The following is a 24,829-nucleotide window of genomic DNA, read 5'->3' as shown; positions in this document are numbered from 1 at the left end:
CTGCATAATTACTAAATTATATCAAAATATAAACAATAAATCTAATATAATTTAAAAAGTGTTGGTGCAGGACTGTGAAAAAAAACAACTGTAAAAGGTTTAGAAAATTAAAAAAATCACTTTATATATAAGAAGCCGGTCCAAGTAACTAAAAAAGAAGCAAATTTCTAATCTGTCAACCAGTAAAAAATGAAACCAACAACAAAAAAAGAATATGGTATTGAGGACCTTGTGCCTCTTAAACAGCCATCTAAATGCTGTGTGGGTACAGTGTTTAAGCTGTTAGTGGTGCACACATGTTGGTTGTGTAAAAAAAAATGCCAAGGTTTTATATTATAAATGTTTGTTTCTTTAAATCAAAATGATGATTAATCAGTAATATAAGTATATGATCTGTTGTTATAGACAACTTTACTATAATGTTTTTACTTCATTTTATTGTTCATTGTTGTAAAGTTTTTTTTGCTGAATGAGATAAGTTGTATAAGGCTTACCTGTTACTTAACTTACCCTGTTATAGGTATATTGAAAACCAATTATGAACTTTTAAAAATGTCATTTTTAGATAGTCTAAGGTCTCGTTAAACTCTTTCCATAAAAAAATAGAATAAAACAGTAAAGGCTGAAAAGAAGCAAAAAAAATTATTATAAAAGAAACAAATTTCCTGTTCTACTCTACATCTGAGTGATAAATGATGAATCCAAAGTTTAAGGCAACTTTTCTTTACTTTATTTGCCACTCTTGAAAAGTAACTATCTCTTAGTACAAAAATTTTCCAAGTGGGCATAGAACCTAAAAAAGACGTCTTTTGAACGTTCAAAATACGTCCATAACGTTTAAAAGACGTTTAAAAGACGTTTGAAACGCTCAAAAAGATATTTAAAACGTTCAAGAGACGTTTATAAAATGTTTTTTTTACGTCCCGTGCCATTGGGTAACTGAGAACACAAATTTCTCTTTTTTAGTCGATAAATCTGATATCATTAAGTGATTTTCAGCGAGCTCTGTTTACACGCTTTCAAACTTTATAACTTTTTTATTAGACCTAAAAAGGTGTTGAAGCTTTTAACTTTAATGAGACCTAAAGTACTGAAGCTTTCAACTGTATTAAGACCTAAAGTACTGAAGTTTTTAACTGTATTATTGTCCTTACTATTATAAAACAAACTATTTTATTTAACCTTCTCACTTAGATATTAAAGAAAAACAAGATTATCTTTATGATTTTAACCAAGAATACTCATTTTTAACCAATAGTAAGATGCATACCTGATATTTAGTCTGTAAAAAATACCCATCCCAACATAATTAGTAATGGTTGGATGCATTTATTAGTAATCCTTGAATAATATGTAATAATTTTTTTTGGGTGGTTTTTAAGGTGTTACCAAAAGTCCTTACAGCCTTATCACAGTGCACCGTAGAGAAGCATTCAATGAAGAAGCTCACGCATCCTTCCTTACAAACATAGCTTATTAGGCTAGAACCTCGGACCTTTTAGTTCTGAGCCAGAATTCTAACCACTGCGCCACGGCTTCAAAAATTAGTAATGGAAATTGGGATCCACATCTATCTATGGTTAACATAGATAGATGCAGATCCCAATTTCCATTACTTATTGCTCTTAAATAAAGCAGCATTAATTGTATTATTTTTAAGTTGACACTTCAGAAGGAAATTAACTTTGTACATTATTAATTAACATAAGTCTAATAGCCTTGAATAACATTTTGGAACAATGAATATTGGTTATCCAAAGTCCATTAAGTCCATTAGGCCATCCATTAAGTCATTAAATTTCGAATTTTCTTAGTATACTTATGTAGCACTAATAAAATCTAAAATGTCCTTCTCTTCTTCTCTGGTTTATGAAGCATGAAATGGCTGACATTATTTTGTTGTACTAGCCATATGCAATGATATCAGACTCAATAAGACTTAATATGAATTAAGTGCGATATTAGTCATTTATTTCATATGCGCTTGCTAACTTCAACAAATTTATTTTCTGCTTTAAGTAGTTTTTGTATACATTTTTTGTGAGCAATGTGGTTTGTTTCAGATCCGTTAAAAGTTTCTTTAGTGAATGCACATGCGTATTAAACATATTTCTTTGAATATTCTTTGGTACAACAAAATTTTTATTGTTAAAGTTTAATGTTGGAACACCATTTTCAAGTTTCTTCATTCATTAAAGAAGTGGCTGAAAAAATACCAAATCAAGATACATAACTCATCAAACCTTGATAAATCTTTGTATATTAGTTGTAACATAGTTTACAACACCTCAGCTCGAAAAAAAAAAAGAATCTTTGTCTTTAATGTGTAAAAAAATACTTTCTTCATTCTTTTCTTAGGCTGCTTGATGCATTTATAAATGTTGGAGGAAGCAAATAAAAGTCTGAAAATCATTTATACATTTTGGTGGAAGCAAATAAATGAGTAAAATAGGGTAATACTTGTTTTGTTTGAGGTTAAAATTTTAATGTATTTTAATTTTAAGGCGCATAGCCTACTACTGTGATCAAAAAGTAAGGTGAATTTTTTTATAAAATGAAAAATCTTTATTTATTCTTCCAAATCTGTATCTTCCCCCTCAAAATAATCCCCCCCGGCCCCAATGCACTTTTGCCAACGTTTTTCCCAGTCTTCGAAGCATGCCGAAAAGTCCTCGGTAGGGATAGCCTTCAATGCGCGTGCCGATTCACGTTGGATCTCTTCAATGGACTCAAAACGATTTCCCCGGAGTGGTCTCTTGAGCTTTGGGAACAGCCAGAAGTCACACGGTGCTAAGTCGGGCGAATACGGTGGTTGTGGAGCAACATGGGTAGAGTTTTTGGCGAAAAACTCACGAAGAACCAGTGCTGTGTGCGAAGGCGCATTATTGTGGTGCAAAATCCAAGAGTTATTGGCCCATAATTCCGGTCTCTTTTTGCGAATAGCTTCACGGAAACGTCGCATAACGCTTAAATAATATTCCTTGTTGACAGTTTGGCAAGTTGGAAGGAATTCGTAGTGCACGACACCACAATAATCAAAGAAAACAGTCAACATGACTTTGATTTTTGAGCGACTTTGACGTGGTTACTTTGGTCTCGGCTCGCCTTTTTCACAGTATTCACTCGATTGGTCGGTTGTTTTAGGGTCGTATGCGTAGACCCAAGTCTCATCGCCTAAAATAATTTGTTTGTTGACGTCTTGATAGTCAGAAAACATTGCTTCACACGTTTTAACGCGACGCTCTTTTTCAAAGAAATTGAGAAATTTCGGCACCAAACGTGATTTGAGTCTTCTGAGGCCCAAATGATTCTTCAAAATCGCTTGCACCGACCCAAATGATATTCCAACCATGTCAACAAGGTCTCGAATGGTTAACCGACGATTTACGAGCACCAATTCTTTGATTTTGTTGATGTGGCGATCATCAATCGAAGTCGATGGTCGTCCGGAGCGTTCCAAGTCATCAACACGTTCTCAGCCTTCTTTGAAGTCTTTGTACCACTTGTAAACATTTTTTTGAGACATAGTCTCTTCACCGAAGGCCTTTTGCAACATTCGATACGTTTCAGCAGCAGAAATATCATTCCGCAAACAAAATTTAATAGCACTTCTTTGCTCAACAAAATTAGACATCGTGAAAATCGCCGAATGCACTTTTGGTACTTCAGAAACAAGCGTAAACAAAAAAAAATAATTATGAGTTTGACATGTAATTTGGCGCAAATGTTAATGACATTCCTACCAACTTAAAAATAAAAAAGATTGGACGATTCGAATAAGGCGGGAAGTTTAAATTAAAAATTCACCTTACTTTTTGATCACAGTAGTAAGTTATGTTTTAATAGTACTTAAATGACGGGTGATAACTACAAAATAAGAATAATTCTAACCCTCAGAAATCAAACCGCAAAAGTCAAAAAAAGAAAAGTACTTCTATGTGAAACTCTCTGTTTACAAACTTATCATATGTTTTTGTTTTCATCAGCTAATTCAATGGTGCTTAAAATGCCATCAAAACAAAATATACTAGTGCCGCTGGATGACCCAAAATTACTCTGGAAAATGTTTTGTTTTGGATGACGAAAGTTACTTTCCCCTCTCCAAAACGCTAGTTCCAGGAAATGATTGATATTATGCGAACAAAAGTTCTTCAACACCTACAAAAGTAAAATACAAATATAAACACAAGTTTGAGCAGAAAGTGATGCTGTACATTGCCATATCTGAGAGGGGAATTTCCAAGCCATTATCTAAGTCAAGTGGTTTAGCTATTAATCAGGAAGTATACCAAAATCAATGTTTGAAGAAAATATTGATTCCATTTTTTCAAAAATATCATTCAGATAACAATTACTTGATTTTGCCGGATAAAGCATCATCACATTATGCCAAAAAAACGCAAGTGTTCTTGGAAAGCCAAAACATATGTACCAAAAAACTGCAATCCGACAAACTTGCCTCAGTGTCTCCCAATTGAAGATTTCTTTGGATATTTGAGTTCGTCAGTATAAAAAAACAACTGAAAAGCTAAGAATGGCAAACAATTGATTACCCGAATCAAAAGATACATTCGTCAAATCTATCTAAATACTCCTGTTCCAACATCATGACAAAACTACGTCGAACTGCTGACGATGTTCATTAATTTTTTACGTCGAACTGCTGATATTAGAATGTTCATTAATTTTTTCTTAAAGATAAGAGATGTACCTTCAATTAAAATAAATATAATTTTCAATTTTTAAACATATGTTTTTATTATAGCCCGATATGAAAATTTTCATTTTTTAGTTATTTTATTATTTTATTATTTAGTTAGTTAACATTTCAATTAATTTACATGCATTTATTTAACTAATAAAACTAAAAAACCAACGTAAATTTTCAAGTAGTATATATATAAATGTAAATTGGAGTGGTAGAGTAAATCTGAATCAACTTAACCACATGAAGAATGTTAACAAATCTATATTGTGCATATATGATTGGCCACATATATACATAAATGTGGCCAATCATCAGAGGTTTATTTTATGCACATGAGATTATGATACATAGAGTAATGCGTTAGTAAAATGACAGTCCCTCTGAGAAAAATATTTCATAGCACACTCCGAGAGAGTTCTGTCCCAAACGCCTGGAAATTGCTACTATCACTACTCTGCACAAAACCAGAAGTTGATTAAATCCAGCCAACTACAACTCAATATCACTCACGTCGCACAAAGTCACGTCTGTATTGCGCAAAGGCACGTCTGCAACGCAAAAAATCTTGCAAAGAATTATACGGGACACAGTTTTAAGTTATATTTACTGCCATGAGCCATGGTGCCTAGTTTCAAAACAAAAACACAAACTTGTTAGGAATAAATCTTGCATCACTAACCTTTTGAATTCCATGGGTATTATTTCTTCAACTTCGGCATAAGCAATAATTTTTAGGATGAAATTGTTCAAGGCGTAAAACATAGTATAAATACAAATAGAAGGAACAAGAAGAAGAAATCCAAGAGAAAAAAGAGATCCAGGGTTCGATGCGAGCTCTAGGCACATTTTGCGCCATCGATAATGACAGAGGCGTGAACTTCCTAGTTAAACGCTCTTCTGCGGTGCTCTGTAACAAGATCGTTAAGTCTTCTTTGGGTACCTTAAACCAAAAAGGAAAAAAAATAGTTTGTCGTATCATATGTTTTAATTTTAAATATATAGATAAAATAATTAGTATAATAAAAAAAGTTATTAAAATACATGCATAATTCTGAAGCTTTCCTTTTAAACTAACTTCGAAATACCTAAAGAAATTTTATAAATCATATATTTGTTTAAAATAAAAATTGAAGCAATAACAAGGGATCCTTTCTAAGATCGCCAAGCTAATATGGAAAAACTTTCACTAGTTTGGTAATTTTATCAGTAACAACCGGCAATACTTCAGAAGAAAAAAGATCTATGTCATTCATCAATAGTTTTTACCTCAATTTGGTCTTAAACTCATTAAGCGTTGTAATTGTTTTAAGTTCATTAGTTAATATTTTATTCCATAATTTTGGACCTCTAGTAGAAACTGAAAATTCATTTGCCGCAAAACCACTTGAATAAGTAATATATTATAAGTAAATAATCAATACATATTACTAGTAATATATTATAAGTAGAAATACGTAGTAAATAAGTAATACATTTTAGGAGGTATATTATTATTAATTTTGAACATAAAAAAAAGAAGACGATAAATATTTATTTGGTATTGATTCATTATAGTTGACTTAAAAAATAATGAATGTGATACACGGGGCACATTGACAATCATTCTGATGGCATGTTTTTTTTATTAAATAGTTATTTTATTTTATTTTTCTTTGTACTCCACCAAGCAATGTTTGCTTAATTAAGATGTTAAGAACTTGTTAAGAGCTTCATAAAAGATCCTCATGATCTTTGAGAGGTCCCGCAGTTGTTAACGGTATAACAATAATAATGTAATGTAAATTGTAAAATATATCTGGTTATGGTAACTATTTTTAAACGGCGAAATATAATTTAAAAAAAACAGGTGACAATGAATGAACAAGAAACATAAAAGTTTTAAGCAAATTTAATTTAAAAACGGTTTTTCTTTACAAAGTAGGTCAATGTTATTTGGGATTTTATCTTTAAGATAATGTATGTGATCTCTCCACATAACATTTTCGACAAGATGTACGCCGTATATTTTCAATATGACTATTCTTTTCATGTCATAATTGGCAATACATAGTTTTAATAGTTTTAAATTTTTGTTTCATGAAAACGATGGAAAAAGTATATTTCGTTTTGGTTTTATTTAGAGATTTTGTTTGCATTAAACCAAAATGAACAACAAAAAGTGCAGAGTGATGCATATAGGTAACAACAACACCCCAAAAAATTACTTTTTTATGGGGTGTGTACCAAAAAAGCATTTACCAAAAAAGCATTTTTCAGCATCACCACCACGTCAAATAGTTAGTGGATACACACACTTCCGAAATTGTATTTGAAGTTATTAACACTGGACAAAGTACGGAAAAAAATTAAAAACAGTCTATAACAAATCGCATTTAAAATTTGAAACCCCAGTCTGTAATAATTATACAAAGTTGGCCACAAAACGGAATGAACTTAACTATGAGCTACAAAAGTGCCTCACATTCTAAAACAATTCTGTTATTAAGATCGCTCACAATTCTAATTTAGACACGTTAGCAGCCAGAGGAACTCGTTTTGTTTGTATACAACAATTTCAAATCCAAAATAAAAGTGACTTAACTTGAATGTCAAACAATTGACAGTAAAACCTAAGTATGGTCAACGTAAATGCTTTCAAAGAAAAATAACTGATAGCTGTATATTATATCACTAATAAAGTAGCGAATTTTTCACTAATAGAGTAGCGAATTTTTGGAACAATCTTCGGAATAATGTTTTTTTACAAACTTGGACTAACCTTTTCAAAATTCATTACAATAGGTTATTGGAAAAAAAAATTAACTATTAAATAATTTGTTCAATAAAATTACCAACTTAAACTACGAATAGTAGGGCTTGCTACAGAAGTAACCTCCTTGCAGTAAATATATAAGATTTGCGAGGGTAATATGGTCATCGGCTTAATACGCTCACTTTCTTAAAACTTAAAAAGTACAGCGTTTTTTCCAAGGATAGCGTCAATTGATATCAGTTTATCAAATATAATAAGGTCTTACTGGCATTGCTTAACCAACGCTATTTTTTTATTATGGTTTTTTTTATCATGCGTAAACAAAGTGAGTATTACCAACCTCTTAATATGGTCACTAAATTGACCATATTTTCAGTATGGAATTAGTTAGCAAGGTTTTATGATTTTTTTGTTAGGGCTTTATGATTTTCTTTTAACTGGGCCTAATACAATTTTTTTAAATTGGACTGGATGCTATTTTTTCAAATTATGGATTTTTATATCAAGAAAGGATTAAGGAAATTTCAAGAGAATATGCAAGCTGCTTTTTATGTGACTTTAAATGGAAAGAAGGTGAACACCGCGCATATTAAACAACTGGGAAGTGTTGGTTATCCTATTAAACCAAAATTCTTGAGATCATCTGTATAACATTATTGTCAACAAAGTTAGGTTAATAAGATTGACTGATTAATAGGATTTAGGATAGGATAACAAAGTTAGATTAATAGGATAACTGGTTAATAGGATTTATGAAACGTAATGGAGATATTTCTTTGAGAAAGAGTATAAAATTAAATCATGCTAGAGCACAGAAACTCAGCATATATGCGGTGAAAGTTTTTTTTGAAAAATTGAAAAAATAGTAGAGAAGCCGGCTCTGCATTGTAAACCAGCTCAACTTTACAACATTAATGATAAGGACTGTCAAATAATACTTCACAATAATACGTCAACAAGATTTAGCACAAAAAGGTGTAAATTGAGTCTATACTAGCTTTGGTACATGCTGAAAATGTAACCATTGTTTCCTGTGAATATGCAATGGGTAACAGCATACCACCCATTATCCTCTTCAAAGGTAAAAGATTGAAACAATTGAAACACTTGATCAGGGTAATGTTCTCTAAGTATATTCTTTTAGCACCAGACACCCCATCAAGCTCAAAATACTTTGCATCTGGCGAAAAGAAGACATATACAAGCAACCATCACTTGGTGATGAATGATGAAAACATGACTTGGAATCATCATACCATTCAAATAAGCACTAAAATTTCAAAAAAAAAAAGATTTTTATATAAAGCACGACACTACCTCAATATGAAAGTTTTAATTAAGCTTTATTATTCATTTATAGACAGCTATTTAAATTATGCTAAAATTGCCTGGGGTAGTACAGAAAAAAAGTAAGTTGCAACGTTTTTATTGCCGTCAGAAACATGCAATCCGTTTAACCTGCTTTGTAAATCGCTTTTGATGAGAACTTAAAATATATTCGAGCTAAATATTTATAATGTTTTATAATTTGTATACATGTAGAAAAATGATTTGTCCGTATCTGTCTTCAAAGATACTTTTACTCCGAAACCTATCAATAAATACAATTTGAGAAATACTGATTTTTTAAGTGAACCTTTTTGTCAAACGATACAAACTTTAATCAACTTTGTATTGCCTAATGGGTAGTTCAAAATCAAAATTTGACAAAACAATTTTATTCCAAAGGTGTGGTACCTTTGGAATAAAATTGTTTTGTCAAATTTTGATTTTGAACTACCAGTTACTTTTCGCCTTTTTAAAAGTAAGTTAAAAACCCTAATTTTTTCATTAGATGACCCTAATTTTTTCATTAGTATTAAAAATCCTAATTTTTTCATTAGTATGATGTTTTTATTAATAATATGAATTAATAACTTTGGCTTTACTTATTTACATTTATAAAAAATTTATTCTTATCTATTTTGTTGATTTTCATACTTTTTACTTAACATTTTATTATATTTTGGTACGTATACGTTTATATAAGATATTGGTGAGTAGATCTGCCTTACCTCTCTTGATTATAGACTCTTTTATGATTATATACTATATACTTTGGAAATTTTATCAAAAATTGGTGAAAGTTTATTGTTTTTTATTTTTGGCAATATGTAGTTGTAATACGACAAACAAATGTAAAAAAAAAAAAGAAGAAGAAAAAAAAAATCGCAGTTATGGTATTACTTAATTTTAAAAGAAGACAGTGTAGCAGAGATGCGGCTCTGCAATTGCTATGTTACCATTATTATTAAATCTATTCAGGTTTTTTAATAATATCTTAATACTTAATGAAATAGTTTGCTCGCGTTCAAATTTCTAAAATTTAAAAAGTATGACTCTAATTATGGTCTCCTGAACATTAGAGAAGCTTTTGAAAAAAAAGAAAAAACCTTCAGTATCCAATGAGAACAAAAATATAACAATCTGTGTAAGGCGTCAAAAAACGTAAAAAATATAAAATATTTTATTTTTTTTTCATTTCCTTTTGCTGCACTATATATAAAATTTATTTAACTTATTTCAGAATTCTTTTATCATCTAACTTATAAACGTATGTTATAGTTTTATAAAACATGAGTAAAGTTATAAAGATTAGAGTTTTCAAAGTTTACTATGTAAGTCTACTTTGTTACTATGCAAGTCTACTATGTTTTTGGTTCTAATATCGTTATAGTTCTCTCGTTGTATTTTGTTCTGTTATTTTTGAATAACTTATATTGCTTACATCATTAATCGTATTTTTTGGGGTGGTCAAAAGTTCATTTTCCATTAAATCTTCTAATTCATTCATCCACTCTGCATTTAATTCACTTTCTATATATCTGACTGTATTTGTTATAGCAACGCATCTTCGTAACCCTTCGTACCCAGCTTTTTTTTCAAGTCGTAGTAGTTTTAATATAGAGATATTCAACACTTCTTCTCGTTGCCTTTCTTTTGATTCCATAAACGTATTATTACCTGGCTAATGAGATAAAAAGTTAATTTTTTTTATTTATCTTTTGTTTCTTTTATAAACCAAAATTTATTACAAATAACTTTTATAAATAACTTTGAATATATCTTTTGCAAATATTTCTTGTAAATAACTCTTTTAAATGTTTTTTTATAAACATCTATATATAACTCTAAACTTTTGTTTGGCATTTTAACAAACTCATTTAAGCTCAACTCTATATTCAGTTTACAAATTAATGACTTCATTGTATAAAGACAAAGTAATAATTTTATCAAATACAAAAACTTAAAATTCTTTTATGTTTTGTAAAAAATTTTATGACTTTATTTATTTAGCAACTAAAATAGTTATTTATAAATTAAGTTTTGAAACTTCCTATTTTGAAGCTTACAAATTTTGAAACACAAACTTTTAAAGATTATAGAGTTAAAAAAAAAGTTGTGCTCTAATTTAATCTTAATCTAAATTAATCTAAGTGCCTAATTTAAAAAACCACAAATGCTAGGGTGTCTACATTTGAAAAATCACAAATACAAGGATGTCTACATTCTCCTAATCTAATGTTGTATTAAAAACGTATGAACTTTAATTTAAAGTAAAATTTTTGTTTTTTTAAGGAAAATTTTTTTATTAATAAACCACTAAAAGTATAATATAAATATCACCACTAGAATTCTCCTCCATCTCTTGTTTCTAAGTTACATTAATGACTTTTCGAAACTTATACATATCACCTGTACTTATGGGTTATAAAAAAATCTCTATGCTTAAATCCTCTTTACATTATACTCCCCCTATTTTTATATTCTCAAAACTGTTTGTTTGAATCTGAAATGTGTTTGTCAAACCTCGGATTTTTTGATTTTTAAGAAAGCGCTCTTTCCACTGCCCCACGGCTGTTTATCTCTGGTAAAACTGTGCATCAAAAAGTTTCTTATCCAATACTTCGTATATATATATATATATATATATATATATATATATATATATATATATATATATATATATATATATATATATATAATTTACTTTATTTATAAAAAACTTTTTATAATCTATGATGATAAATTTCAGGTTGCTAGCTCAGTTCTTCTTCTTTTTTTAAGTAGCAAAATTTAAAAGCTAAATTGTTAGTTTTCACTGTTTGGTTTTACCAATGTTATGGTAAATGTAAAAATTGATTATTTTCAAAACCCTAACTTTTACTTCAGAATAAAATATGGCATAAGAAGTTATAGGAGAAGGTAAAAAATGGAGAGGCTGACCTGAAATATCTTATCTCTAACAAAAACTTTGTTTTTTATTATGTAGATTATAGAGTTGATTTATTAACAACTTATGAATTATTTAATGCATTTTTGTTGACTCTCAAGCTGCTTTGATTACCAAAGAATGATTTTTGAATGTTCAGTATATGAAAGATTTTCGTCGTGTAAAATAAATCGTGGTTTTTTTTTTAGTTAGTTGCAAACTGGCTTCAATGAAGCAATAAAAAATCTAAGGAACTGATTTCTTTCAGCACAAAAAGTTGCATGCCCTCAAAGGGTTAACCCGTAACTGAAAACGCATAAGTTTTGCATTTTCTAATGTTAAAAAGATATCCTTACACCCTTTCTCTACAGCAATGTTCAGAAACATTGTTGTAGAGAACTTTTTTAAAATAATATTGTAGTCAAGAAAAGTCAAGACGGTAATTAAATATTTCAAATAAATAATCTAACAAAAAAGTTACAAAATTTAAAAAAAAATTATGAAACCTAAAAAATATATAGTTAATATATATTAGTATATTACAACGCATATATATATATATATACATATATATATATATATATATATATATATATATATATATATATATATATATATATATATATATATATATATATATATATATATATATATATACATATATACATATATATGTATATACACATACATATTTACTATATATATATATGTATATATATATATATATATACATATATATGTATATTTATATATATGTATATATATGTGTATACACATATACGCGTGCGTGCGTGTGTGTGTGTGTGAGTGTGTGTGTGTGTGTGTGTGTGTGTGTGTGTGTGTTTATTGTAATATAAATACAGTTAATGATTGTTCAAACAATAAGCAATTAAATGTTTTTTAAATCATTTACGTGTTGTTTCAGTGTATATGAAAATTGACTTTTGTAGACTTTGTTATTATTATTGTAGTCACCAGGTTCAACTTGTATTATTGTAGAAAAGTTCGAATATGATGGCATAGATGACGTAGAATAATAATCAGAGGTTTTACTTTGATCTCGCACTTCTACTGAATAACAGCTTTCATTTTCAATATTTTCAAACTTTTTTGAACAAATATCACCTAAACAATCTGCTCCACGCAATTCTGTTTTACTTTCTTTAACTTTTATGTTAGTTTCATTAAGATTTTCAGCGTGTCCAAGTACACAATTGCTTTTAGTTTTTATTGACGCCTCACTAGTAGATAAATTGGATTCTACCTGGGAAAATGATGGTTCTTTGCATGGAAACGAGCTTTCATCGTAACTTTTTGTGTAACGTAGAGCGCGCTGAAATACAGAAGTCCCGGTTACACGAACAACATCAGAAGATTCAGATGTCTGTCTTTCTTTAACTCGCCGGTTTTGCCATTTTTTACTTTTTTTTATAATTGCTGGGGTATCAACCATATGTTTATCCACTTTTGAGGAAACAAATTCCGGTAAATCTAGATGGGAAGAATTAGTTTTCTCAGAATCTAGCGCGCTAGTTTTTGCAAAACGTTTACGTATTATTTTTGGAGAACTTTGAAAAAATGAAAGAGAAGGAGATCTGGGTCGGCTTTCAATCTCACAATTATCGCTATGTTTTAGATTACTTTTAGTCTTAATTCTAATTGATTTTTTTTCTCGAACACTAAGTGGGTCAATTACTGCAGCTTGAAACGTCTTAGGTAGATTTGAACGTAACTTATTTTCAATATTTTTTTTTGTTTCATCACTGGTCAAAGTAGAAGAACTTAAAGTTGACATAGTTGAATGAAAATTGCTAGCGTTCACTTCGTTTACCTCATCTTTTATCTTAAATGAATTAGAAATTAAATTCTCACTTAATGATATTTTTCGCCCGTCTGTGCCATATTTTAGAGGTTGAAAAATTATATTGCTTTGGTCGTTATTAGTTGTCTGACTCGAACTTCCTTGAATGCAATACATGTTGTCAGACTTATGATACGAGTTTTTTCGAACTGCAAAATATTGTTCTGTTTTAATAACTTTAATTTTTCTACAATTTAATTCAACCATTGATGTTGCTTTTAAAAAACTACTTGAACTCCAAGACTGTCTACGTAAAGTTGGGCTTTGAAGTAATTTTTCATCATTACAGTTATTTATAGTTAATGATTGGCTTCGTGGGCGATATAAGTTTTGCTCGTTTTGAAAGTCATTACTTTTGTCCATAACTACATATTTTGCTCTTGATTCATTAATTTGTCTTAATTCATCATCGTTTAGTTTGACGCAGCTGTCATTTACTTGAACGTGAATTTCGGGAATTACTGAATGAACATTTATTTTATTTACGTTTAATTGAAGCTCACTAAAAGAACGTTTTAAAATGCAATTTTGTAAGTTGTTATATTCATTATGGTTGATAGCTTCTGTATTACAATTGACAGTGTCATTAACTTCCAAGGATCGGCTTGTGGATGTTTCCGCAGAAATCTTTTTATCATTGTGATTTAGCTGCAACGAGGAAGTATTTTTAACAGAACATTTTCTAAAATTATCAGCTTGAAATAAACTAGTATCAAAAGAACTATTCAAAACATCTGGCAATGGTTTAACCGTGAGCCGATTGCAAGGAGATGAGGTAGAAAGCTTTTTTTTTAACTTCAATTGGTCATCAAATAATGACTGACTACGAGTTCGGTTGCATAACTCACCCGTAGGGGTAGAATACAAGTTTGAATTAGTTAATGAATAACTGCGACCAATGTTAGAAATTTTTCTTTTAATTGGCACAAATATTTCAGGATGTAACAAGCTTATGTTGTTTGTTGGTATAAACGATTTCGGAAGTCTATGTGAACTTCCCTCATTTTGTACAGTATTTAGTTTCAGTCTTTCATTTAGGCAAACTAAATCGTATGAATCTTCTAGAGCAGATAATTGATTTAATGAAAAACTTCGTCTTTTCATTTTATCTGAAGAACTGCCTTCTTTATAGTAAGTTGAACTTTTGTTACAGTACCCATTGCTGTTTTTTTTTGAATCTGAATTTTTCAGATTGTTTGAAATTCCGCCTCTTTTATTTTTTTCGTTTTGATTATTTGGGATGAGCTTGATCCGTAAAAAATTAATTAAACTTTTATGTGTTTCGTTTTTATTGTTTGGTGGTGGGTTACTCCATCCAGGTATGAAGTTTTCTGGTACTTTATTATCAATGTAATCTTGAACAGATTTTATACTGCGAGAGTTTTTATTCTGAACCAGTGGCATGATTATCCATTAATCTATATAAAATAGTTCAAACTATTAGTATCTCAAAAAATATACAGTGATTAAGATAATCGATGCAAAATATATACGATGATTAGCATATGGTTTACAGGAATAAAACGGTATAAAATAACATACGGTTTTTATGTAATAACATACAGTCTACATACAATAACATACAGTCTACATACAATAACATACAGTCTACATACAATATATATACAATAACATAGGGTCTACAAACATTAACATACGGTCTACATACAATGTTATATATGGTCTACAAGAATCTTTATAAAATAATAACCTCTATAAAGAGTTTTATAACAAAGCTATAATTTTTGTTAGTATCGTAAAAGTGTTATATATTATATGTTTACTAGATATCTAACTGTCGTAAATCGGTATCAAAAAAATTTAAACCAGTCATTAAAGGGGTGGGGTGGGGGGTTAGTGGGGAGCAAAACCATTACGCGATTTATCAAAACAACAAACAGTTTCAATATATGTATATATATAAATTTCAAGATTAATTTTGTGGTTTATTATAATAAATCCATCCACAAATATTTAACGATTTTTATGTTTATTTTTGTTATTAATTACCCTCTGCAGTAATGCTGAGAGGTATCATAACGAAAATGCAAAGTAATTAGTTTTAAAACTTACATTTGTTTAATGGATTATTTAAAGCTGTCTTGATTATTAATTAAGCTCTCAGTAAAAAACTTAGAGGTTCTTTCTAAAAATGATTTATTACTAATTATGTTTATGTCTAAATACATTTTTGGTACAAATAAAGCTCTGCAAACAATTCGTACAGTAGTTACACTTTTTAGGCAAGAAAAACTATTGTGGAGCTTGATTATTATAGTCTCATGTTTTTAGATAACTCAAATCTGTCTATCAAACTATTGTTATAAACCTTCTACAATACAGTAAAAGAAATTAATTTATATTAGGAATTACTCATATGTATTTAGTTACTCTTAATATATCATTAAAAAAAAGATAATTAAGTATTGAAATATACATATCAGAAACAGACAAAGATACAACTATGAACACTTTTATTTTAAAAAACGACTTTTTCAAATATTAACAACAAATCAAGAAAAATTGACGAATAATAAAATGAATAACAATAATTTTATATGATAATTTTTATTTCACAATTTTTGTGTTATACTCTCATTTTATATTTAGTATACTAAATATAAAATGAGAGTATAACATAGTATGACTTTTGTCTTCATGATCAACAACATGCACTAGTTCTTCATGCATCTAGTTCTTTAAAAAAACGTTTTTTCACTAAATAAACTTATTAACTGCAAAATCAAATATAAAAAGAATAAAAAGAACATTTAGAAGATGTCGAGTAAAAAGAGGATTCAGAAATCATCTTTTCCTCGACATCTTGTGAAATGTTTGTTCTATTTGTAATAAATATTCTTTTTAACTAATCTAGCATTTAGTTATAACTAAATTATTGTTATTGCAGTTATAGCTGGAATAACAATAATTTTGATTAGTTTGTTCCATTTTAAGTAATGTTTCTCTCTAGTAATGTTTCTCTCTAGTAATGTTTCTCTCTAGTAATGTTTCTCTCTAGTAATGTTTCTCTCTAGTAATGTTTCTCTCTAGTAATGTTTCTCTCTAGTAATGTTTCTCTCAATAATGTTTCTCTCTAGTAATGACTAAGTAATGTCTCTTTTTCATGACACGACATGACTTTCTGAAAATTAGGTTTAACTCCATAATAAATTGACAACAAAAATAAACACAAAATTTGATTAGAAATTTATTTAATCTTATATTGTTTTCAAAAAATTTATCGAGTATTACTTGGTTGCAACACTTAAATAAAAAATTGACCGATAGTTCTGAGCAAAGTTGACAAATAAGTCGACACTTGAAATGGTAAATTAAGCATTTCCTCAAGGATTGTAAAATAATCTAAACTACCAAAAGCAAAAATCTTTCATAAGTTATTGGTTCTAATATAATACTTTTTGAGCTCATTAAACTAGACATTTTTGTGACTCCCTCTTTCAATTTCATTTCAGGTAGTCATTTTTGAATCTCCCTTTTTCTATTTCATTTCAGGTAGTCATTTTTGAATCTCCCTTTTTCTATTTCATTTCAGGTAGTCATTTTTGAATCTCCCTTTTTCTATTTCATTTCAGGTAGTCATTTTTGAATCTCCCTTTTTCAGTATACTTTTTTTCTTGATTACAAAAAAAGTTGATTTGTAATCCAGTCTATTTTGGAGATCAACATTATTGATGGTATTTGTTTATATACCTAAAGGTATATAAAATACGTTACCTTAAATATAACAAGTCTCGCGCAAGTTTACTCTTTTTTGCGCAGCCACATTAGTATTAAATTTTTACGCAAAATTTCGATATGCTGATAAGCTAATTTCTTTTGTAAGAAATTTATAATATTTTGTTTGAAGCATGTTTTACGCTGAATTATCAGTTATATTTTGAGTATTCAGTGAATGGTGTAGCCTATTAAGAGTATTTCGACTTTTGAATATGCTGTCCGCAAACTACATACATAAAGAACAAACCTTTCGGAACTCTTGTGAAACTTTTAAGTCAACCAATTGTGTTAAGAATAAAAGTTAGAAACAAAGTGAATGCCACAGAGCGTGATTTTAATTTCGAAAGAACTCTTAACAAACGATGAAAAAAATCTGGAGCAGCTCAGTTTCAAACAAAACTTCATTTTTAATAAACAAAACAAAAGATACAAATACCATCATTAATGTTAATATTTTATAATACAAAAATGTTTCAATCTTATGTAAATTTTTGGTGTATATATATATAAAGGACCATTGTCTACATAGTCTATATAGACAGTCTATAGTTTCTGCCTTCAATGTAAATATTTTGCAATAAATAACAACAATCAAATAACAATGTTATGTTTAAATTGGTTTGACTAACATAAAACGTTCTTTAAATTTATCGCCATTTCAAAAGTGACCAATTTTAAAAGTGATTGAGATTTTTTGTTGTTTAGAAATTGTGTAAAATTTGCAAACTACTTGTTTCAAGAGGAAATCTTCTTGCTTCTGGGGAAGTGTTGGATTTGTTAGACTTTTTTAATTTAAAATGAGTATAAAGTAAAGTAATGCTAGGCAGCACTCTCTAAAACTTAACGCCCTCCTTCTTAACTCCTTCAAACTTAATTTTTTTTTATAAGTGCTATTATAAAGATTCTCACTTATATATAAAAGTTATACAACAACTAAAAACTTTTAGCCGTCTTGTTCGTGTTTATTTAACAAGTACTATTTGAAGGTATCGTGTTTTTGTTGGTGAAAATGATTTTGATTGGATAACAAGTTTAATTTAATTTAATGTTTAAAAGAAGATTTCTAAGAAATAATTTTATTACGTAATTGCTAGTTATTACAAATATGGTTTTTAAATCTGTAGATTGCACAAATTTTGAATTGACTAATTTTGCTAATAATAGTATTACTACGATTGGTTGAACTTTTTGAATAGCAAGAGTTAGAAATATTAAAAAGTTGCGTGATATTGTGCTGTAATTATCATAGTTCAAAAGTATAAAAACATTCAATTTTGTCAAAAGACAAGAGATAGTCTATAGTTTATTTTTGCATGAAATTCAAGTATATTAGATATTTAGCTTAAAAATGCAAAGAAACTATATTGATACCAATAGCTTAGCAAAATATTGAGTCTTGAAATGTTGTAGCATTCCCACAAAATGACAAAATACTGCAGAGGTGAAGTTTTGTAAAAATATATTCATGCTAAAATGTAAGTACAACATGATCCTAATAAAGTTAAAGAAAATTTGGCATTGAAAAACATTGCAAGTAATATTAAGAAAAAAATTTAGTCGTGTATGGCCATAATATAGAAAGTATAAGTATTGAAATAGTAAATATTAAAATATAGTATACGATCAGAAGAGAGTTGGTTGTGTTTACGTCAAAAGCAATTGCGTTCAACCACCACAATAACTTGTGGTGGTTGAACGCAACAAAAAAAACTCCAGTAGCAGGATTATGAAAAAACCAGTATTGAAGAAAAACCAGTGAACAATAATGATGAAACAAATTTTTTTCTCATTATTTATTAATTTTAATGACCTTTAAAATTTGGATAAATAGTGGAGATGTTTTATTATTGGTATAAATAAATAAGGGATGGGCAAAAAAAACATGTTTTTTAAGTTAATATTTTTTTTAGTAAAATATTATAATTTATACTGTTAAAACTGTTTTTTCTTTTCAAGTATGGCATTAATTCCATTAAATATAAACCCATTAAATCATGGAATTATCTTCCCTCTGAAATCAAGACAACGTATCTCAAAAAAGGAAGTAGAGCTTTCTTCATCAACAAAGTCAAGGAATTTATCCAAGATAAAATAATAAGTGAAGCTTCTGTTGTCTATCTCATTAACTGTTTTTCATGTCGTTTTGACCTTATTCTTTGTACCTGTAAAATTCAAGTTGTCTTTGCCTCTTTTCTTAAATGCTATTGCTGATGTTCTTGTTACTTTATTGTTATCCTTCTATTTAAAAGTCTGTTATTTATTATTTTTAGCTTCTTTTTTTTGAGCCTTTTTTCTTATTATTATTTTTAGTGTTTTTTTGTTGTTTTTGTTTTTTATTATATAATATTATTTTCATTATTATTATTATTACTATTGTTGTTGTTATTATTATTATTATTATTATTATTATTATTATTATTATTATTATTATTATTATTATTATTATTATTATTATTATTATTATACTACCTGATATTATTTATGTACTAGTAATATGTTATACAATTTTTCAAATTTATAATGAATATTTGTAGGTCGTCACATTTTTGTCAGTTAAATAACTGTTTGTGACTGATCCTAACTTTGTATTTACTTTATAAAGTGAAATAAATGATTGATTGATTTATAAAAAGTTATAAAAATTTGCTTCAAATTCATCAGCTAGTAAACGTTAATGTTAAAAAACACATTTTCAACCTAAATGTAATTCTGTTTTTTAAATATTACACAGACTGGAGTTTAATTTTTATGATTATATATTTTATAACTACTTTGTAGTGAGATTTTGGGGCAAAGCTATTTGAACAAATAGAAATGGCTTTTATGATTAATTTCCAGCTCTTTTAAAAAAAAAGTAATAACACAATCCCACTCTTTTTTTAATCCATCATTTTTGTGACTAGTAAGAAACAGATAATAAACAATGCTTTAATAAACACACCTAATATTAGTTTAAAAATTGTTTTTAGGTGATATGATTCAAAAAAAAAAATGTTTCAAAAGAGCTATCATTATGTATTATGTTATTTAGCTATCTTTTTTCCGGTTGGAAAAAGACAGCTAGACGACAAAAAAAAGTACGTACTAATACTAAAATATTACTGCGTATTTCATACGTCTTAAATGCGTCTGTTACCCATAAGGTAGCAACTAGCTAGCTCATTTCCCACCAGCTTGTCTCAAATAGGCTTAAAAGAAGCCTTAAAAAGTATGAATAAGTATGTGCTTTCACCGGTATACCTTTGGTGTTGCATACAGTCCTCAAAAAACAGGTTTATATCCTCATCATGTAAATAGAAAATGAAAAAAATTATCTGCTGTTAGGACATCCCTAATACATATCATTTTATCAATTTTAAAGCAATACAATGATAAGCGATAAGTTTTCAGTTGGTGCAATGTCGTGTCTCACTCATTTAAAACCAAAAACTGCTTTATCTAAGGTTGTTGAAAACTACGGCCTATGTATAGAAACACAAGAACAACACTAATAAACAAGTGACGCCTGCTCCACCTCCAGAGAATGAATAAGATAAATCTTTTCAAGAGGGGAGTATGTAAATGATGTTCCTTATGTAAGTCCAATAGTTATGAAATAATCAAGTTGAAATACAAAAATAAGAATACAATAAAAAGTTGCCGTAAAAGCAACTAAGTGCAACTATCCAATATAATTTTGTGGAAAATCTTGAATGCAATAAAACCATCAAGTCGAAAAAGCTTAGCTGAATTAGATGGCGTCACTGCTTTAGATATTAATGGTATTCAAACGTTAGAGAAATTAGCACGAAGAGAGATTTAGTTCCAAATCTCTCCATGCTGCCTTTAAAAAATGAAAAAATATTATCTGAAGTACGTTATTTGAAAATAAGTTCTCAAATTGATTGTAGTACCAATGACTAAAACATTTCTTCTTATAGCTTAAAACATGCTTTATCAGATCCTTTACAAAAAAATCTTCAATCTGACTCAGAGATATCAAAAACCGAGGTTATCAAAGAATTTACTGATTACCGAAAAAAGCTACTGAGATTATCAAAGAAATTTTAAGTTCTGATGATGCCCAGTCTATGATTTAGAAGTTGCTGTCAAGGATGTATATACCAAATTAAGATATTCTAAATTCAAATTAAAATATACTTATTTTTGAACTTAAAAAGATATTTCAACCTTAAAAAGATATTTCAAAGATATTTCAACCGATCTTGGTATATAAAACCGATCTGTGCTATATAAAACCGATCTTAATCTATATAAAACCGATCTGTGCTATATAAAACCGATCTTGGTATATAAAACCGATCTGTGCTATAAAAAACATCTTATGAGAAAATTTAGCAGAAAAAGATCGAAGCTTTTAAGCAGTTAAACAATGAATCTGGCCTAAAGATTTTTATCATTGTATTTATCCGTTTTTGAAAGAAAGAAACGAGTCTTCTCTCTGGTTTTAGAAAGAAAGAAACAAGTTTACATGTGTATATAGTCTTCAAAATAATAGCAGAAAAGTTATGCGTTTTTTACTTAACTTCAATGTATAGGTGTTATCAGGAATTTGGTGATGTTGTTGGAGGAATTCAGATTAGATTAACGCATATCAAGAAGATGTTTACCAAATCTGATAATTCAGGCTGCTATTAGAGAAATCAACTGAAGCAATAAACAAATAAGTAAGAGAAATATAAAAGTAGATATTAATGTAATAGGGATGCATGTGCAAAAACAATCTTAAGGAGTCGCGTTGGTTCTAGTAATAATCTTTTGACTGCTGAAGATTGACAGAAAAAAACTGATTATTGACAAACAAAAGGAATGTCTTTTTACACCCGTGCTCACATACGTTTAATCTAACTAGATTAAACTAAAAATACGAAAAAAAGAAACTTTTGCTAAATCAGGAATTGAAAAAACTAAGCTCAAAACAAACAAACAAAAAAGAACTAAAATCAAAAACAAAACAACTTTAATAATCTTTTGTGAAATATTATGGAGATAAGTATTCTGAAGATAAGTATTGTAGCAATAAACAGTGTGGGAAATAAAGAAATCTGGCCAAATAAATCTTGTTACAATGGTAGTATTAGTGGAATCTCTTTTTATAATTCTACGAACAAAACGCATTCAAAATAGCAATAAAGTTCTTCTATATTGAATAATATTTAATCCAAACTTAATCTAATTTATATGATAATTATCTGATTTCAGGACATTCTTCAGAATTTAAGTGAAAGTCTAAGCCTTATTTTATTATTGATAAAATATGTTGTAAATTAAACTAAATTAATTTATGATCTTTATTTTGAGAGATTAACATTAAAAAATAAAAACATTTTACTATTATATCGAACGAAGCAAGTTTTAGAAACTTGCAATCAGCGGATTTTAGGAAAAACATGTTAAAGTTAATTTAGAATTTAATCTTTCTTTTTAATGCTTAACTTTATTATTTTGAATACAGATTTTTGATCAAAAACAAAAAAAAAAGAGCTAATAATAGTTGTTTTTCTAGTAAGTTTGAAAAAATCCAACATAAATGTAAAATATAAAACGTGAGTTGATACCTTGTAGTGCAAGTTTGAAAAAAACCTGAATAAAGCATGAATGAATAATAAAAAATCAAGCATGAATGAATAATAAAAAATCAAGCATGAATGAATAATAACTTGTAGTAAAAGTTTGAAAAAAACCTGTCGTGAAAGTTTAAAAAAATTGGAGTATAAAATAATAAAACATGAGTTGATACCTTATAATGAAAGAATTTGTAAATAACTTTTACCAGGTACCAGTAGATACAACGTTTATTGTTGCTTAAAGCTCGAATAATATTAAGCTTAAATAATATAAAGCTGTTTATTAAATTCATACTAGGAAATATAATATATTATTGAAGTTATTATTCAATGACTTTTGACTTGGGTATTTTGAAAAATTTGGGTATTAAGTCTGTTTTATAAAATCGTTAATACATTTAGCTACTTAAAAATGTTGCATTATTAATTAGCCAAAAACTGATAAAGACTGATTTTCAGTTACAAAAAAATAAAAAGCTCTTCTCCAGAAGTTAAATATTTACATCTTTATAAGTATTAACTTTTTTCAACCTCTATTAGTATCATCCACTTCCGCTTTTAATCGATCCGCCAATCTAGGTAAGTGATATAAAATTTTGATTGGTTGAGAAAAGTTTTGTCGGAAAAAAAAACTTTTTTAAATCAATTTTTAAGTAATAAAATTTGAAAATAAAATTTCATTTAAATAAAAATGAAATTTTTTTTTCATTTTTATTTAGATTTTTTGTGGTATAAAACTTTGCAACACCCAAACATCTTATTAGTAACATGATGGTTATCTAATTTGATTGTCAAAATTGAGTATGTGCAAGTCCAAAAAAAGAAACAATATCTGGCAGGAACATCAAAAGGAAGTATGAAAAATTGAAAAAATAAGATAAATAGAAAAAACGAAAAGGCAAATATATGACATCAATTACAAACTCAGAAGTTTTTAAACCCAATAAATCCACTAAAAATAAACCAAAAAAAGCATACCTAGGCAATACCATATTTAATGTTAAAGATAAATCATAAATTTAAATTTCTTTGTTATAAATCTGATCACAGGGGCGTTGTAATATGTAAAAGATAGTATAAAAAGTTTACAGTTCGTTTTAAAAGATTTTTTAATTGTAAAGCAATTTAATATTTTCAGGAGCATTTATAAGGCCTAAAAACACTCTAAAATTCTATCAGAAAAATTGATGATAAAAAAAAAAGTATTATGTGAAAACAATAATAATAAAAATAATAACTTTTACGGAGTATAATACAGTACATGTGCTTTTTATATAGATTAAAATAAAAGTTAAGAATAATTTGTCATAATACATACATAAACTCCATAAAACATAGTAAGCAGTTCATTAAAATAAACAAAGTACAATTCATAAAAATAAACTTCGCCTCTTAAACTAAAGCAATATATGCTACTTACATTTTATTTGTGATTATTTTGTTTTTTTATTTCTGTTTATTTGTTTTTATTCTTTTTTATTATTTTTAAATTCGTTATCAATCGTTTAACAAATGCTTTGAGCAAACTTGTTAAGAAGAACATTAATCTTTCCAAATCTCCTTTTTTATATACGTAGTGAATTTCTAAAGCATTTTTATTGTTTGGGATAAATCTGGGTCAATTAAAAGATAAATCTATCAACTATACTAATGAATGTCACTAATTTGAGTATTCTAAAGCATGCATTGTATGAAAGTTTAAAAAATATTGTTGTGGTACAAAGAAAGATTCTTAAATCAGACTAATTTTAGCACATCTTCCCGAACATATTCAACCGTTGACCAATTAATTTAATGTCAAAGCTGATGTTTAATATATATATATATATATATATATATATATATATATATATATATATATATATATATATATATATATATATATATATATATATATATATATATATATATATATGTTTTCGTTTAAAGGGTATGACTTGCAACTTTATTA

The 24,829-nt window shown here is 28.1% G+C and overlaps 1 protein-coding gene across 1 annotated transcript; it reads right to left on the bottom strand.

The window, feature by feature from the left end:
• Positions 1 to 12,466: 12,466 nt before the first annotated feature.
• LOC100207201 (putative uncharacterized protein DDB_G0282499) lies at positions 12,467 to 24,454 on the bottom strand. Its single transcript, XM_065804509.1, has 2 exons — positions 24,299 to 24,454; positions 12,467 to 14,991 (listed from the first exon to the last, which is right to left on the bottom strand). The coding sequence occupies exon 2, from the start codon at positions 14,975 to 14,977 to the stop codon at positions 12,602 to 12,604; it is 2,376 nt and encodes a 791-aa protein (XP_065660581.1). The 5' UTR covers positions 14,978 to 14,991; positions 24,299 to 24,454; the 3' UTR covers positions 12,467 to 12,601.
• Between the last annotated feature and the right edge of the window lie 375 nt (positions 24,455 to 24,829).

The sequence above is a fragment of the Hydra vulgaris genome, chromosome 09 (assembly GCF_038396675.1).
Source record: "Hydra vulgaris chromosome 09, alternate assembly HydraT2T_AEP".
Classification (NCBI taxonomy): Eukaryota; Metazoa; Cnidaria; class Hydrozoa; order Anthoathecata; family Hydridae; genus Hydra; species Hydra vulgaris.
The sequence above is the reverse complement of the archived record's forward strand: the minus strand, read 5'-3'. Positions and strand labels throughout refer to the sequence as shown.

Excerpts from the sequence above, each read along its gene's own strand:
- LOC100207201 (XM_065804509.1), bottom strand. The coding sequence starts at position 14,977 with ATGCCACTGGTTCAGAATAAAAACTCTCGCAGTATAAAATCTGTTCAA.